The sequence below is a fragment of the Carcharodon carcharias genome, chromosome 21 (genome assembly GCF_017639515.1).
Source record: "Carcharodon carcharias isolate sCarCar2 chromosome 21, sCarCar2.pri, whole genome shotgun sequence".
Taxonomy (NCBI): domain Eukaryota; kingdom Metazoa; phylum Chordata; class Chondrichthyes; order Lamniformes; family Lamnidae; genus Carcharodon; species Carcharodon carcharias.
The window spans coordinates 55,040,820-55,059,960 of record NC_054487.1 but is presented as its reverse complement, the minus strand read 5'-3'; the positions used below and the strand labels follow the sequence as shown (position 1 = coordinate 55,059,960).

Below are 19,141 nucleotides of genomic sequence, written 5' to 3'. Positions count from 1 at the left end.
AATAAAATCTGAAAAGCATTTAAACAAGGCCAGAATTACATAAGCCACAAGTTTCTTTAAGGCAAGATTTCTTACTGCTATGGAATACAATATTTAAATAAAAACAACAATATTTGCAGGTCAGATGGACAAGAATTAAGCATGCTGTAATTTTTTTTTAAAAATTCAGTCATGGGATGTGAGCCTCACTGGCGAAGCCAGCATTTGTGATCCAACCCTAATTGCCTTGAGGTGGTGGTGGCAAGCTGCCTTCTGGACAGTGCTGTTATGGAGCAAGTGCCAGAATTCTGATCCAGTGACAGTGAAGGAATGGTGATATAATTTCAAGTCAAGACATGCAGCTTAAGAGGACTATTTGCAGGTGGTGGTGTTCCCATACATCCGCTGTCCTTAGTCCTTCGAGGTAAGGTGCTATCGATAGAGGCTTGCTGAATTGTTTAAGAATGGGCCTTATTCTTAAATCTCAGAGGAGCTTTTTGACCCAAAATGGGATGTCAAAATGACAGTCAGGCCAATAGGACATTTATTTGTGCAAATACCAAAGCAACTCCAGGTGAGGGCAGAAATGTGATTAAATGCAGAAATCAAAAACTGCTGTCAGAGATGCTGCATGCCAGTGTAACCTTCATAAAATGGCTTCCCATCCAAATGCATTGAGCCACGTTAAGTTCCTGTACTTCCATGGTAAACAAGCAGAAAACCTACCAAGCAAAGTTAAGTCTAAGTACTTTTTCAACAACATGATGTGTTAATGACTGCCAGTCGATCTCTCTGGCACTAAAAATTATTAGAAGCATGGCATCCCATTGTCAGGTGAGTTTTTTTTTAAATGTAAAAAGGAACTTGATATCATCTTTTTAAAAATTTCTTATTCCAGTCTTTCTTTTCCTCTCTATTTCTTTTTCTGCGCCTGATTTGCTCATCATTCTAATGGCTCTTTTTTCAAACCTTATGCTGTTCATTTCACAATCCTTCATTCTGATTAGTTAAAAGGGATACCTTGCCTTGTTCACTCTAATCCCAGGCACCCTGTAGGGGAGCACAGCACCAGTTCCATCTCACACTTCTAGCAAATTGCAGCACAAAATACCGCAAAGATTAAACAGGCAACGGCAAGGCCAATTCACAACGACAACATTCACTGGCTACTTACAGTTAATTCAGGCCGAGTCAAAGTTTTAAAAGAAAATGACAAGGCAGCCATGTTTCCCGAAGTCTCAGAATTTTTGGGCATCTTAGCTGCTTGAGAATTTAGAAGGGTATAGATAGACTCCCAACATTTTGAAATAAATCATATTAAGTCAAATTCTATTCATTATTTTACATGCTCAATTTAATGAGCTCAAGTAATGTGTACTGCAGTGTCACAAGGAAAAATTAAAGAAGGGTCAAAATCTTATTTCTTAGTATGCAAATGCTGTAATTGAGGAGTGGTAGTGGAAGAGAGGAGAATTTTTGATGCAGGCTAACAGAAATGTTATTTCTGTTGGAAGTTCTGTTAGAATATAATGGAGTTCTGGATTCATGACTTGGGATATATTACAGTGTGTGAAAATTGAGCAGAGTATAGATACTGAAAATTACATGTTGGAGAAATACTCATGCAAAAACTTGGAGGGAAAGAGTTAAAAAATAATCTGGAACATCAGAAAGAGAACCACCTCTATATCCATCTAGTAATTTTCCATTTTATTTAAAGTTTAAGAAGATTAAAACATATTAAAAAGTGAAATAGAAAAATAAATTGATTCACTTGACTTAAAACATTTTTTCAATTTACTTGTCTATTAACTTAATTTTATCCGAGTTACTCAAGAGTTTCTAAAAAAAGAAAGGGGCTGTGATAAACCTCAGACAGCTGGATTTTTTTCTGAAATACTCAGAAAAACCATCAAATCTAATAAGTCTTTATCTCTGCTATATTGCCCGAGTCCCTGCAGGCAATGATACATCAATTTTTGGGGATGGCAGATTACCCATTGTGCAATCAACACTTTTGCTGCACACATTGTAGCACATTGTTTACTAATGCGATTTGGATTTGCATGGCATGTGTATTAGATTATAGGATGTTGTACTTTCCCCTCATGTTACACAGCAAACACAATAAAGATACTTCATCAGGCCATCCATCACCCAAGGTCAATATTGAGAAGCTGATGAGAGTCAAACCCATTTTGGATTTAGTGATTCTATACTGGGATGCTATTTCTTATTAAAGCTGTTAAGGTCTTAACTCCTGTTCCTACACCTCACTCTGGAGGAATATGAAGCTGATTAGGGCCTGCCAGAATACTTACCACTTGAAATTATACTAATGTTCCTACATTTGTCAAGCAAAAGGTCCAAAGGCAGATATACTTTCAATAAAAGAAGTTCTATTTAGGCTCCAATTATCTACTTTTGCTCCTTTAATTTCCACATTGTGCTTACAACCTTAAATTTGGTAATACTGATTATTTAAGACCAACTCTCTCCTTTCCCCACAGACAATTGTAATTATTTTTCAATAAAAGATACACTTCTAAAAAATAAATTTGAAACATTTAACTAATTATGTGTGTAATCAATCACTCTATACTATTCAAACATGTCCAAGCATCTAAATATATGTTACACACCCTTTATTTTTTTCTTTACAAGTTACTAGCCCTAAAGGCCTGCATTTGTCATGGAAAAAATGTCCAACTAACTGTATCAAAACCAGTATGCAATCTTTTTATAGCCAACTTGATACACGTTCGAGTATTAGTGCCTGACATCTGTATGAAAGATCAATGGCAGTGAAACAACTGGTATGCCTTGCTAAAGTATTGAATAAATCCTAGTTCCACTACAATTGAATGGCTTACTATGAAATCTGTCATTACCTCCCACCTTTAGAAAAATACGCACCCTTGACCTCTCTGTCCTTATAAACAATCGCCCCATCTCCAACTTCTCTTTCTGCTCCAGTGTCCTTCAACATGTTGCTGCTCCCAAATGCATACCCATCTCTCCCATAACTGCTCGTTTCAACTTCTCCAACTATGTTTTCACCCTGCCAGAGAAATGATCCATATCAAAATCACAAATTGGACCCTACATGATAGTGCACTATGGCACAATCCTTCCTCATTCTTCCCAACCTGCATACAGCCTTGACCACAACAGTCTCCTCCAAAACCTCATCTCCATTATCCAGTAGAGCTGCCTTTTCCTTGTTCTATTCTTATTAATCCGTAACCAGATAATCTCAAGCAATGGTTTCTCAACCTGTTCCCGCATTTAACTCTGGGAGTTCCTCAAGGATCTGTTCCTGGTCCCATACTATTCCTCATCATCTGAAAAGGACAACCTTCTCTCAGCCTTGCAATTTTTCTTTCCACTGCCTTCCCACATACTGACAATTGCATTCATGACATACATTTTCTTTTGGTTATTACATACTGCCTCCTTTAATCTGCATATGAATAAGTGCAGCCAGATCCTCCTACAATCTCCTTCAGGTTAAGACTAATTGCAAACCTTCTCTCAACAATCAACTGCCTACTTCAATCTTCAATCCCGCCACTCATGTCCATTACCAAGTATGATGAGTTTATGGACTTTCTCAAAGATCAAGACTAACTATACGGCTATCTCAACCACCATTAAAAAAGGGAAAAAAAAGTAGGAATACACAGATGATCCAATGAGAAGAGACAGGTTAACATTTCAGCTTGAAGTGTTCTTCAAAGGCTTATAACCACAATTTACAGATACTGACTGACCAACAGCATGTTATTTACTGTCTTAAAATAGGTGAGCTCCAAACCAGGGGAGGAGATATAAATTATTCAAATTAAACTGAACCTCAAAACCCCACAGAAATCAGAGCAGTGTCATACCAGCGACATCTGGTGTGAGTCATTCTCATCCTGCCACACTTCCGGCAGGATTTCCATCCTAGTGGAAAATCCAGACTTTTGTAACAACATACACCACCTTTTGATCCCAAGCTTTGATAATGCTGGCAGCTGGATTTACAAATATTACTTTCCTGCAAATAAAACCAATGTCTGACTGAATGGAGATATTCCTCCCTCTGAATCAAGGGGTTGCGAATACAAGTTATGGATCTGAAGCATTTAAAGGGTATAATCCAGGCTGACGCTTCTGTGCAGCACTGAGGGACTGCTGCAAAGTTGTAGGCATTGTCATTCGGATGAGACGTTAAACTGAGGTTTGTCTGTTTTTAATGGTACTACTCTTGCTGTCCAGACCAATGTTCATCTCTCAATCAACACCTTCAAAAACAAAATTACTGGTATTTACCTCTTTGCTGTCCATTTATGTAAAACTTGGCTTCTGCATTTGCCTTCAAAATAATAGCAACTCTACCTCAACAACAATTCATGGTCTATAAACTTTGGAATGCAAAAAAAGTATATACATTTCTTTAATTGTAAGTTATAAACTAATATTTAAAAACTTCACATTTGACCTTGTACAAAACCAGAAAAAAATTGAATAAATTATACTTGGTACAAAAATCTACAGACCATAAACTCATACAATAAAACAGGTGTCTACTTGTGTCATATAGCACTTGAAAAGTCAGAAAACTTCCAACACCAAGAAAAAAAAGACAAAAATAAATTAAAATAACTAAATAGTATAGAATAACTAAATAGTATAGAAACTTGCAATGTAAACACACCTAGAATTCAAAGTTGCTCAGTGAGAGCAGGCACACAAAATGATGACTATACATTTTGAATCATTCTTTTTACAAAAATAAATTAGCTTCTGGTTTGCTGGGGGAGGGGGTGGTAAGAAAGAGGTATGCAATCTTTACTTTTAAAGAATTCCTATTCCAGACTTGAATTAACAATTCATCAAAATGTTGATTTGGTCATTGGACAAATACACTATGTAGTGTGCTCACAAGCCTTCAAGAGCAGGGAAGAATGATAGTTGGTACATGTCGACTGGCTCTGAGCCTGGACAACAAAGGTAGTACATCAGACCCCAATATTGAGAAGGAAGAAGCTTAACTGCTACTCAGTTACATCTGCCAGAGTGTAGAGTCACTTGGACAAGTGTGGATTAATTAAGGGCAGCTAGCATGGATTTGTTAAAGGCAAATAGTGTTTAACTATGTTTTGATGAGGTAAGAGAGGGTTGCAGGTGATAGTGTGGTTGATGTATATGGGCTTCCAAAAGCCACTTGATAAAATATCATGCAATAGGCTTGCCAGCAAAGTCAAAGCCCATGAAACAAAAGGGACAGTAGCAATGCGGCTACAAACATGGCTGAATGACAGGAAACAGTAGTGAAGAAGGATTGTTTTCAGACTGGAGGAAGTGCGGCTCCTCAGAAGCCAGTAATAGGACCACTGTTTTTCTGATCTACAGTAATGACCTGGACTTAGGTGTGTAGGATACAATTTCAAAATTCGCAGCTGACAAAACTTGGAATGGTGAACTGCGAGGGGGTTAGTGATAGACTTCAAAAAAGGACACTGACAAGTACATGGAATAGGTGGACATGCAGCAGATGAAATTTAATGAATGAAGTGTGAAGTGGTACGTTTTAGTAGGAAGAATGTGGAGAGACAATATAGATTAAAAAGTGTACTGTACTAAAGGGGCATAGTAACAGAGAAGAGACTTGGGGGCATTTGTGGACAAATGGTTGAAGTTGGTAGGGTAGCTTGAGAAAGCAGTTAAAATGGCACACAAGATCCTGGGCTTTATAAGTAAAGGCATAGAATACAAAAGCAAGGAAGTCAAGGTAAACCTGTATAAAACACTGGAGACCTGTATCCAATTCTAGGCAACACACTTCAGGAAGGATGTATAGGCATTAGAGAGAGTGGAAAAAGGTTCACGAAAATGGTCCATGGATGAGCTGGTTTAGTTATGTGGATAGGCTGGAGAGATGGGATCCTTGAGAAGAGAAGTTTGAGAGGAGTTTTAACAAAAGGTGTTCAAAAATCATGAGGAATTTGGGCAGAGTAGATAGAGACAAACTGTTCCTACTGGTGGGAGGGCTGCGAACCAGAGCACGGCAACTTAATGTGATTTGCAAAAGAAGCAACGATGATGTGATTGTGAAAACGGAATTGTATACGCCCTTGAAGAGAAAGAAAAAGCTGTTGGGTTATGGGGAAAAGGGCAGGGAAGTGGTACTAGCAAGTGGTAGAGAGCCAGCACGAACAAAATGGCTGAATGGTCTCCTTCTGAGTTATAATCATTTTATGATGCATTGATTGTGACAGCTTAGTATAACCCTCCTTACCTTAAATTGTCTATGCTTTAAATTAACTTAATTAGAATAAAGCTATAGGCATGACTCCTCAGTTTTAAAACCGAACATCTCAGGACTCGTATAGTTAGAGTACTAAAAAACTGACATTTCGTATCTGTTGAATGCTACATAAGCAAAGATATCATTCAAATGTAATTCGTATAAGCTAGCAACTGACTGCACTTGAAATCTAAAGGGATAGAAACTGTTGTGTTATACGGGTTATGAAAATTATACTTAACTCGTTGGGGAGCAGAAGTTGGAAACTTCAACTCCTGATGAACTCAGAGCTTTTGTGTATGTGCAGACTGCAGTGGGTTGCACATGCACAGTTCTGCAATTTTTGACTTATTTTTGGGCCCAGTGTGCCTCTGCAGGAAGCAAAACAGTGCGATAATACAGGTCAGGGGACCAGGAGCAGAGCACCATGGGAGACTAGAGTCCCAGGCAGCGGACAGGGAGAAGTCCCAAAAAAGAGAGAGTCCCAGGGAGTGGACAAGAACAGGAAAAGGTCCCAGTTCAGTTAAGGGAGAAGCAGAGAAACAGGCTCAAAACAGCAAAAAGGGCTGGGGGGGGGTAAGCAGGCTAAGTGAAGAATGCAGCCAAAGGTTGGTGACTCTGTGCTGCAGGCCACAGAGGCAAAGGTACCCTTTTGGAGCAGTAGTGTTCTGCTTGGTCTGGCCAAAGAACCAAAGCTGCGCTTGCAAATTGCCAGTTGAGTGCACACTCTAGAATCCAGGGGAACAGAATCTCAGGTAACGAGATTGAAAACCCTGCAAGATGGGCCATCGTTGATGCCAGAGTTGAAACAACTTGGAGTGAATTCCAAGATTAGGTCTTTGAAGATGATGACTGGAATCCCTCATGAGAGTCAGAGTTTCAGTGAAACTGATTGACTCAGCGTTACCAATGTCCAGGTGGGTTGTTGAGGAATCCATGGACTCTGTCTTGGTTGCAACTGCCATTTGCTGAGTAGTGTGGTATGTTCAACCACAGTTTGCTTGTTAATTCACAAGTACCTCATACTCTAACGTTCAGAGTTAATATAAGATCGCTATTGTAAATTGTTTTACCTTTCTGACCTTGAATAGTAAAGTTTATTTTTTGTTTGTTCAAAACCCTTGGAATCTTATGTAACTTGAACCTCAAATAAGTAACTTGAACCTCAAACTTTGTCTACTTTAAACAAAATGTCATTGGTCACTCACTGGATCTTACCCAACAAGGATCATAACACACCCACGTTTCTGTACAGGCATTGGTCGCACTGCTAAATTCTTGCAGTTTTTTTTTAATTAAATAGGCATTTCAAACAGACACCTAAAACAGGCCTTAGGTTCCTTGAATATTTTATTGAATATGTGAACACTTGTTGCAAGAACCTTTACAAAATTAGTTTTTAATGAATAGTAGAGGTGAAGTGCCTTACTGATCACAGAACTTTGTTTTCACATTTTTGGTTCTCAGTTGGTTAAAAAAAATGAAATGAACACTGAAGCTGTTTTTCAAAGAATACTTTCTAGAACTTTGCTTATAAAAGTAATTTTAATGATGACAGATTCAAGAGCAAAAAGAGACAAAAAAAAAGTATTACATATTTTGATTCACAATAGTGTTTTCCATTTTGAAAGATACCATCAGTGCAGATTTTCTTTCTACAAAAAACTGGAAAATGACATTTATAAACCAGAATTGTTCCAAACTTAACTAGTCATAGCACGTCAAGAAGCGTACATACAGTGGGCCACCAATGAATATGTACTAGAGCCATTCCACCAACAGTGAGTTTTTTGTTCTTCAAAACAAAAGCAACAAATCTGTAATGCAAATATCACCACAAACTCACACAAGTTTGACAACATGCATGGTAATGAGAAAAAGCAGTCCTGGCCCAGCAATACCTGTGGCACTTACACAAACTGTTAATACACTCAGACAGCCATCATTCTGTTAAAGCAATTCTGTTGACTCATATTACTTTAGTGACATTATTGCATTTGACACAAGTTAACTATATGTCAATATTGCCACTATCTGTAATTGTGGTATTATTGTAATACTGTCAGACAGCAATTTGTTCCAGAATGCACAACATTAGTCAAAAGACCTTCCATGCACTTACTTCTGATGAGATCACCAGTAGTGTCATTCACCATGGTTGATGGGTGTGCTGCATCTTGATGTATGGCCCAGTTACCTGGTGAAGGTAAGGCCTCCTGCTGTGCAACTTCTCTCCCCTCCTCAGGCTTATTGGTATCTGAAAGAGGCAATTATTCAATGTTTCTTCCAGTTGACCAATTACTAAAAACATGTAAAAAGGTTTAAGTGAACAAATTATTTTCTTTATTTTGGCTATCAATTGATACTAGGGATTTCTCAAATATTTATGAGCAAAAATCACATCACTCATTGTTTAGGTGATTATATATTTTGTTCTAATTTGAAGAGAAATTTTATTGCTATGAGATGGCATGACAACAGAGTACACCTAGAGAAAAAATAATCAGCAATGAAAAGAGTTGAGAAATCTTACCTTGGAAGACAGAAAAGGTTTAGAGGTTGTCACTACAGTGCAGATTCTATACACATCCTATGCACAATGATGGAATTGATTACAAATACGATGGCATCATAAACAACAGCTACTACCAAGTCAGAAGAGAAAGCTTCTTTGCTTAACCACTGATCTCTTTCTGAGGAATAACATTCCAAGTGGACAGTTCCATAGAAGTTCTATAATGCTTACTATTTAAGAACAGGAGGATTTGGGACTCGGAGTGAAACCTGGGATTCAATAAAAGTTGAAGGGTAGGAGGTAATAAGTCATTTCTGAGAATATCACTACAGGGCGAGTACTGAGGGGGCTGCCCTAGGGACTGGTATTGAAAACCCGACTGTTTTAATGTTCATTAACAGCTTGAATTCAGAATTGTAATTCAACATGGTCAAATTTGCAGATGATACTTAATGGTAGCAAAGATGGGAAAAAGATGTAAAGGTGACAGAACAAGAACTACAAAATAAGTTAGAGAGAGCATGAAGGGAATATCAATGGAAGATAAAATTTAACAAAGGTAATACAAATAAAGATAAAAACCATATAAAAATACCATGAATGGTGTTGAAATTGGTAAAGATGAAATTGAAAAGAATTGAGGGGTTTTGGCAAACTCAACACTCAGCCAACCTGATCACAACAGGGCAGCAATCAGCAAAACAAACTGAACACAGGACTATATAGGCAAACAGGACAGAAGATATTCCTGCTCTGACTGTAAGTGCTCTGGTCAGATCCTACCTTGAATGCTGTATCCTGTTCACCAATATGATGGGGAAAGAGACAGTCAAGTCCTGGAACTGGTTCAGAGGATAGCCAAGAGTCTGATGCGAATCAGAGAGCTGAGTTATAAGATTAGATAAACTTGGGCTTGTTGAAGGAAGGTCAAGAAATATTATACAGAAATGTAGAAAAAGGTAAATTCAGAATTCAATTTCAAACTACTGCATGAAAGTAAGAAAAGGGATATAGGCTTAAAGTAGTAAAATACAAATTTAGAAGTGATGTCAGGAAGTTTTTCTCCACACTAAATGATCAACACATGGAGTGAGTGTTCAGGTAGAGAGGTGGAGACAAAATTCTTGAAACAATTTGCAAACACCTGGATGCCATTTGAGGTCATCAGGGTGTTCCTATATAGATAAGCTAAAATAAATTATCTGGCTGATCATTTGTAATTATATTTGAACATTTTCAATAAAATTCAAGACTGTCAAGATTTGAATAGTTCCCCCGTATTTGTGAAGACTTTTCTGGATCCTGTTCTGCGATCTTGACAGGAAACAAGTAATGTTGATCTGATACACAATTCCTGTAAAACTTTTGACCCTCCAATTATAAATCCATTGTAGCCATTCTACCCTTCCTCTATTTTATCAACACTATTAGTTCAGTGCTGCTCCAAAATATGTTTTAGATCCTCGTATGGCAGTCTACATGCCCTTATTCCTCCTTACAAACAAAATTGAATGCATGTTCGGCGTTGTTATCTCTTGAGTTATTTGAACATATTTAGGTATGGGCCTTAAAACTGAAACTTCTTCCCCATCTCAATTTTACATTCTTCTTAGGATCTTCAAAACATTTAAACCCCAAACTCAGCATCACTACTTCCTTCCTCATGTAGTATATTTTCAATTTTGTTTTTATGATGAAATATGGCGCTTCACCTTGGCATTTCGTTTAAAAAATATCAGAATCTCCATACCTTACTGCATGCCCCACAGAAAGGCTAATTCTATAGTAAAACACAGTTGTACAAAGGGACAGTGTTTCAAACAATGACACTGAATATCACAGGCATCACAAGTCGTGTGTGAAAATTCACCGCTGATGTTCTGTGTAGATTTCTTTGGACTGAGCATTAATTCATATTCTGTAGAACTATGTCTCAGATTAAAAATCCTGATATTGTATTTGCTTGTCAACCCCATTTTGAACACTGCTTTCTGTCCATTATTCATCTAAATGGATGAGTTAACATTTCATTATTTTCCAATGCACAGTGTGGCACATGCACAGTTCAGTGGATTGTTCATGACACTTTTTAAAGAGATGGCAGGGCTAATTTTAAAAAATGATTAAAAATCTCAAATGGCAAAGTGTTACTGCCTTCACTAATTTACCGCTATAAGCCATCGTGCGACCGAAAGCAGAGTTTGCTGCTGCCACATACAGTCTACTGACCAGCTGGCCGTCCCCAGGCAGCTCACTGAAGAGATATCAATTTAGGACCACACTGTCACTGGCAAGGGCCTCAGATAAGCGATTAAAAAGGGAAAGCAATTGGGAAGTGTAGTGTACTTTTTGACGGTGACAGTTTAAGGCTCATTGGATGGGTTCCTAATAGTCTTGCTTTTCTTGAATGCAGCAGGACAACCCAGTTTTGCACTGGAGCTCAGGCAGGCGTTATGCACTTATTTACATATACAAAAGGGTCCAGTGCAGGTGAGCGCTCTGGACACGTTTTGCCTATAGCAATATGCTAGACGGTGCACTTCCAGCCTTTAAGTGTTCAACTTCTGCTCTCAATATTGAAGACTTCAGTGCCTGTTAGGTGCCTGGGAAACAGGCAAGGCCTTAGTGAATTTCTAGGCCATACACGAACACTGAGAAACCTTAAACCTTAGTTTATACTAACTTACCAACCAGTCACCTTATAATGCTTTCATAGTAACAGGGTTCAATTCAGGTGGTTTACTATTGGCAATTTTTTTTCAAGGTAATTTTCCTCATGCTGGTGAAACACCCTGCAGCATAGCTAAACAGAAAACAAAGTCCCCACAGGATCTCTTCAAATTCTGAGGATTTTTCAGCAACTAATTTTACAACATCATTCACTCTCATGTGTTTGAATTTGTTCAAGCAGGACCACTGGTGTTATCACTTTACGCTACTTAAACATTTTTTTTCTTTTAAAACAAACAAAAGGCAAAAAAAAAGGAAATTATATAATCCCTTGGGACATGACACATTTACAGCATTCAGACTTTTTGCGCATCAGTCAGAAATTGTGGCTTAAATACTCGTCATTACAACAAGCCAGCTTGCAAAGAGGTTGGTGTATTATGAAATAAAAACAGAAAGAAAATCCTGGAAATACTCAGCAGGATAGGCACCAACTGTGGAGAGAGAAACAAGAGTTGACCTTTGGGGTCAATGGTCTTTTCTCTGCCCTGAGTATTGTCAACATTTTATTTCTGTTTCAGATTTTGTTTCTGTATGAGTATTATAAAGCTATACAATGATGGATGCATGAATGAGCCCCGTGTCTTGTCACCAGAATTACTAAGGAGCTGATAAAATGGAAGGAAATTTCAATTTTAAAAGGCTGTTTCCTGAAAGCAATCTAGGTCAATTGACTGCTTTTGGAAAACTGCTGTTAGTGAGCAATATTTTATTTAATGTTCACAAGCAGATAGGACTTGGAACTAAATTCCCCCACCTCAGCCAAAACAAGTGCTCTATGGCAACCTAAACAGTGTAAATAAACATCAGCCCACATTATGCTGACCCAAGAACTTGGTACAGAGTCAGTGATACATCCATGGAATGGTCATTTGTTGCATCAGGCATCCACCCCCAAAATTTCCAACCCTTGATTTTCAAAAACACAACTTAATATTTTTAAGTTCACAATATGAACTCTAATGGCACCTTTGTAGAATTGTGTGTGTTCACAACTTGGAGGAGCTGAGAGCCAAAGGCAGCTTGGCCAGAAAGGAAATAGAGCACAATGAATGCAGTATCTAAAAGGACGCAACAGTGCAGAATGTTTTGAGTTCCTGACTAATGCTGTAACAAAAATCTCTAACTTTTAAATTAATAGATATGCCTTTAATGTGCAAGACCAACAATTCTGCTTTCCTGAAGTAATAAAGGGAAAGAGATTGACTGATCCACAGCAACTGCTTCAAAACTATACAGGCAGTAATTTCAGAAAATGTACTTGTCCACACTTTCACAGTAATAGTAGAGGGGGAAATGAAAATAAGATTGGGGAAGAGTGAAAAACACTTTAAAAAACTTTTAAATTTCTCTCCCTGGACTTTCTCACAAATCTCACTCCCAGCTATGAACTGAACTGTTACCTCCTATAATTCCTCCTCTGTGACCAAGTAACAGTGACAGTTGCAGAAAAACTTGCACTTGGATGGAAACATACAGAAGACCAGAGACCCGGCAAATCATCATGCAATCAGCCAAATCCAAATAATGATGCTCCAGCAGCTATGTGACTATTAATCACTTGTGACAACAGAAAACTAATATCACTTTCTGGGTATCATGCAAACTTAATTCAGATATTTTCATTATGATATATGGCCATAATACAAACAATGGGTTTTTTCTACAGCCATAGATGGTTGTGCAGGCAGTACTGCTTCCACATTGATAGCCAAGCACATATCACTGCATAAGAAGGATTCTATAGAAAACTGAGAATGCTGAAAAGAATTCTTCAGTTGCTGGATAAGATAAATAGCGTGGTGACATTGTGAAGTGAAAGACTGGAAATATCTAGGAGAACTTCCTGCAATGCTTCAGTGTACTATTTCTATTTCCAATGCAAACCAACTCTCTCAATCTCTCAAAGTGAGATTGCCACTTTAGTGCCAAGCCCAACAGCTTTGTGCTATGATGTGAAACCAGATCAAGATCACTCAACTCATTTAACTTACAGCTCTTGCATCACCACAAGAGAGGGATTTTGTAGCTGAACAAATACCAAGCAGACTGGAGCTCTTTTCTCTTAAAAAAAACATAAACCTGAATCCCTCAGGAGGCTGAGACAGGAAGAAATATAAATGGCAAATAAAGAAATGGCAGAGTATTAAACAAATATGTTGTGCCCATCTTCATAGTTGAAGATACAAAAAACGTACCAGAAATAGTGGCGAACCAAGGGTCAAATCAGTAAGCAATATTAGTAAAGAAAAGTTATTGGAGAAATTAACACTGATGGTTGACATAATTCAGCAACCTGACCAACTACATCCTAGGATTCTAAAGAGAGGTGGTTGCAGAGATAGCAGATATCTTCCAAAGTTCCCTAGATTCTGAAATTGTTCAGTGAATTGGAAGGTAGCAAATGTAATACGGCTATTCAAGATAGGGGAGAGAGAGAGAGAGAGAAAACAGAGGACATCAGGCCAGTTAGCCTGACATCAATTGTCAGAAATGTTGGAATCCATTATTAAGGAAGTAATAACAGTACACTTAAAAAATCAAAATATGATTAGGCAGAGTCAACATGATTTAAAGGAAAATAATGTTTGACAAATGTCTTATGGAGGAGAATTTTTTGAGAATGTAACTAGCAAGGTAGATAAAGCAGAACCACTAGATATAGCATATTTATATTTTCAAAGGCATTTGATATGGTGCCACAGAAGACTGCAAAAGATAATGGTTTATAGGGCACAAGAACAAATCGAGGACTGGTTAAAAGGACAGTGCTGGGGATATTTAAATTCATAATTCATGCTCAAGAGCTATAGTTTTTAGTTTTAGGAATTGAATTCTAAATGTAGATAAATGGAAACATTGAGAAATTAGTAAAGAATCTGAAAGTAAATGCAATTAAAACAGATCTAGGGTAATTACAGTTTAGGAGGAAGTTTTGTGTTGTTGGAATGGTGGTAAAAAATATTCACACCTAGGATTATAATGGTTATTTTGGATCTATCTGGAGGAGTCAGTTTGTCCCAAGAGATCTCAGAAAATGCTTTGAAATTGGAGTATAAAGTAGGAGGTTTCCATTATTCATGTAAGTTTCCCAGATCAAAGAAGCTAAAGGCAACTTATAAACACTGGGTTTCTTGATGGAACCAGTAAGTCTAGTTAAAAGTCCGTTATCTCCTGTTCACGTGGGCGCCAAAATCAAAGGGTTGTTTTGAAGGTAAAAGATACCTAGTTTACATTTCTCTTGGAACATCCCAGGTATACCACATTGCCATGGAGATAAGCTATACGGGGGATACTCATGTTTCAGGTTTATCTATGTGTTTTCTCACAGAAACCGATAGTCAGCTTGGAAGTCTAAGATGGCAACTGTGTATCTGCCAGCGGACAGAACAAGGAGTATAGAGGCCATTACGAATCAGGGGTATTCCTGATCTAAAGTGACTGAGCAGAAATTGAGAGTGGGGCCCCCACTTGGAATGAAAAGTCCAAATGCATGAGGAAATAAAATTGTCAAAATCTGCTGGTAAAACTACTGGAAGAGTTCGGCAGTGGAATCCTCAAGAGTAGGCACGTGTTCTGGAAGTCTAAGCGAGGAGTCAAAGGGAATTCATAAGACCTGTCACACACCTTGGTTTGGACTCAGAAAAAGTGAAGAAACACTCAAGATCCTATAATGTGTAGGGAACTCTTGAGTGGAACAACTTGCTTTGTTTAATTCTTGTGCAGTACAATTGTGTGTGAAGTGTGAACTCTTCTGGCATCATTCTTTCAGTTAATAACTGGGGGGTCAAATTTCTTTTAAAAAGTTAATGGTCTCCAACATCATAACAGTAAACAGGTTAAGAATAAATGAGTCATTTTCAGGTTAGCAGTCTGTTGCTCATGGAAGGCCATAAGGATCAGTGCTGGGGCCTCAGGTTAATTAAGTGTGCAAGAAGATAGCAGATGGAGTATAATGTGGGAAAATCTGAGATTATTCATTTTGGGAGAATTTTTTTAAAATGGTGCAAAACTATTAAATGTTGATGTTCAGAGAGTTTTGGGTGCCCTTTGTACAAGAATCACAAAGTTAGCATGTAGATACAACAAGCAATCAGAAATAGAAGGGATATATTAGGCTTTATTGCAAGGGGACAGAGAACAAGGGTAAGGAAATCTTGCTGCAGTTTTGGGTTTGGGAGAGTACCTAGCTGAAATACTGTGTACAGTTTTGGTCTCTGTACCCAAGGAAGTTTCAGGTCTAAAGAAGGCCTTTGATGGATGCAAAGGTTCACAGATTGACTCCTGGGATGAGAGGGTTGTCCAATGAGGAGAGATTGAGTAGCATGGGCATAAACTCTCTGAAGTTTAGAAAAACGAGGTGATCTCATTGAAACAGATAAAGCTTTCGAGAGGGATTGACAGGAAAATTGGGAAAGGCTTTTTCCCCTGTCTGGAGAATCCAGAACTAGGGGTCATAGTCTCAGGATATGAGGGCAGCCATTTTGGACAGAACTGAGGAAAAATTCCTTAAGAGTTGAGATCTTTAGAATTTTCTAACCTAGAGAGCTCAATTATTGACTATATTCAAGGCCAAGATTGATAGATTATTTGGCTGAGAAAGTGGAGTGGAGTGAGATTCAACCATGATTTTATTAAATGGTGGAACAAGTTCAGGGGGTCATATGGCCTGCTCCTATTTCTTATGTTCTTAACTAGATACCTTAAATTTAAGTTCAGTTATGAAGACAGGTTGGGGACATTAGGACTGCTTTCCTTAGAGAAAGGAAAGCCAAGAGGAGATCTGATAGAGGTATTCAAAATCAGGAGGGGTCTGGACAGAGTAGATAGAGAGAAACTGTTCCCATCTTGAATGGTTCAAGAATGAGAGGGCACAGGTTTAAAGTAAAGTAATTAGTATAAGAAGCAAAAGTAATATGAGGAGAAACTTATTTTCTTTCCCCTCCCCCAGCAAGTGGTTAGGGTTTGGAATGCACTGCCTGAGATTGTGGTGGAAGCAAGTTCAATTGAGGTACCCTAAAGGGAATTAGTGTTACCTGAAAAGGAAGGATGTGCAGAGCGATGGGGAGAAGGCAGGGAAATGCTACTAGGCGAGTTGCTTATTCAGAGAGCCAGTGCAGACATGATGGGCCAAATGGCTTCCTTCTGCGTCATAACAATTGTGATTCTAATGTTGTTAATAAATCTAATAAGGCATTCAGAAGCAACTTCTTTACTTGGAAGAATGATGAAAACATGGAACTCATTACCATGTGGAATGATGGGGAACAGCATAGATGTACTTAAGGAGAAGCTAGGTAAGAGCATAAGGGAGATAGGAAAAAGAAGAATATGTTGCTAGGGTGAGAGTAAGTGAATTAAGTGGGAGGCAGCACGGATGGAGCATTAAAAGAGGCCAAATGACCAGTCAGTGATGCAACTTCTTTGTAATTCTATACTTGTATTTCAATGTTTTCACCAGGTGACAGGGCAGCGAGCTTGTACCACCCACTTTTGAGAATGCTGAAAATTTAAGAAACTTTGAAACTAACCTGCAAAATAACTCGCATTTTACCACATTAAAGGTGCAATATAAATGTTCCAAGTACTTCACAGAAAAGCAATCAAACAAAATTCAACATCAAACCACATTATGAGACATTAAGGGTAATAGCTAAAAACCTTCCTCTTTGACCAAGTTTTAAGGAGCATCTTAATAAGTAAAGAGGTATAGAGGTTCCTTGTTTGGCAGGGAGGGGGGAGCAAAATTCAGAGCCTAAGACTGAAGGTCCAACTGCCAGTGATGTAGTGATTAAAGTCAGGGGTGGACAAAAGATCAGAATTGGAGGAGTGCAAATACCTCAAAGAATTGTATGGCTGTGAGAGATTGCAGAGGTAGGGAGTAGAGAGGCCATGGCTCTTGCAGCCAACAGGAGAGATGCTTGAACAGAATTTGGTGTGATATAGACAGCAAGAGTTTTGGAGGAGCTTGAGTTTATGGAGGTGGAAGATCCGGGGCCGACCAAGAGCAGTCAAGGTGAGAGTTTCATTGAATTGAAGTCACAACTGAGCCATGTCATAGTACAACAGTGGAAATAAACGGTCCTAGTGATGGTGTGGATACATGTTCAGAAGCTTATTTAAGGTCAAATACAACACGATGGTTGCAGGTAGTCTGTTACAGCCTCGGGCAGTTACGAGAGACGGGGTTGGAGTCGATGTTTGAGGGAACAGAGTTTGTGGCAGGAGCTGAAGACAATAGTTGTTTCCCAGTAAAAACTCTTTACATTTTCCATCCCTGGAGAAAAACAGAATAGTCAAAATCAGAATACTCAAGAAGCACTGTACCCTAGCTACCCCTACATCTGTGCAAGTGAAAAATTCACAGGAAATTATAGTTATTGAAGGCCTGGTTTAAATGTGTTGGCCAGGGGCTGCAGCTGAACTGCCAGACACAGGCAAAAGCAACTTTTGACCTGAAATAACTTGAGTCCAGTTGCTGGCCTGAGTAATTTTTGAAACCTGACTCCAGTCACTGGATCTGAACTGGCTAGAACCGGTTTCAAAGTAGCTGAGTGTCTTGAAGATAAAGGCAATGTGATGGGTCCTTATTTAGAAACAGAGATACGGGGTGATCCTGCAAGTCTTGGGACAGAGCCAATGGAGAAGATGTCACAGTTCAGGCAAGCAGGCCTAAACCAACGGGAAGAGAGACAGCACAGCTTGAAGAGATACGATTCAGTATAATACTGAGAGGATTTCGGGCGTGAGGCAGCGAGACTCTGGAGAACAACCATCGCAGAAGCGGAAGAACCTACGTCAGCAATGTAGAGACGCAAGAGAGAGAACGGAACGCCTGGCCAGCGTCAGCTCTCCTTTTCGGGTATTAGCTTTTATACTCAGAGAGTGTTAAAGAAACCTAGTGAGTGTACGTTTAGATCCTAGTTTTGGGTATAAAACTGTATAACCTGCTGTAAACCATATGTCTATATTTAACCAGACATATAAGCTATATGTAGATGATCTAACGACGTGAATAAAGCGAATTTAGAGTTAAGAGAGAACTGACTCTTCTCCTCTGTGTACTAAGCCAATAAGCGTTACTGGTGATCTCCGGCAACAAATGCCATTCGATGACTGAATTAACGAAGTTATTTACATGTATGAAACAGTTAGCAAGAGGACAAACCATTAAAAATGCAAAGCAAGTTTATAGGTTTGTTTGAAATGATCTGCATTCATCACAATTATTGCAACGGTTAGTGTGGATAATCTCACTTGTTAGAGTAAAAGTGCAAGAGTATATTAAGTGGGACATAGCAAGCCCTCTTCATATTTTCTCAACTTTGCTAATAAATTGAACTCATTTGTTATAGTGTTAATGTCAAAATAATACATTTCTGCTGTCATAAAAAAATTTACTAGTTCCGTAACCAAATATGAAGGAAGCTGGCAATGTAGTAATAAGGCCATTTAATTTTTACGGGATGTGGGCGTTGCTGACTAGGCCAGCATTTATCGCCCCTTAAGTTGCCCTTGACAAGGTGGTGGTGAGCTACCTTCTTGAACTGCTGCAGTCCATGTGGCATAGGTACACCCACAGTGCTGTTAGGGAGTTCCAGGATTTTGGCCTGGTGACAATG

At 38.6% G+C, this 19,141-nt stretch overlaps 1 protein-coding gene across 4 annotated transcripts in view; it reads right to left on the bottom strand.

The window, feature by feature from the left end:
* LOC121293098 (myoD family inhibitor domain-containing protein-like) overlaps positions 1-19,141 on the bottom strand; it is a 101,490-nt gene that overhangs the window by 78,070 nt on the left and 4,279 nt on the right. For 3 of the 4 annotated variants that reach the window (XM_041215729.1, XM_041215727.1, XM_041215726.1), the window contains exon 3: positions 8,397-8,531. The exons of the other annotated variant lie outside the window; for it this stretch is intronic. In XM_041215729.1, coding sequence (XP_041071663.1) covers positions 8,397-8,531 — 135 coding nt within the window. The remainder of the gene's footprint in view (positions 1-8,396; positions 8,532-19,141) is intronic. 4 annotated transcript variants of the gene reach the window in all.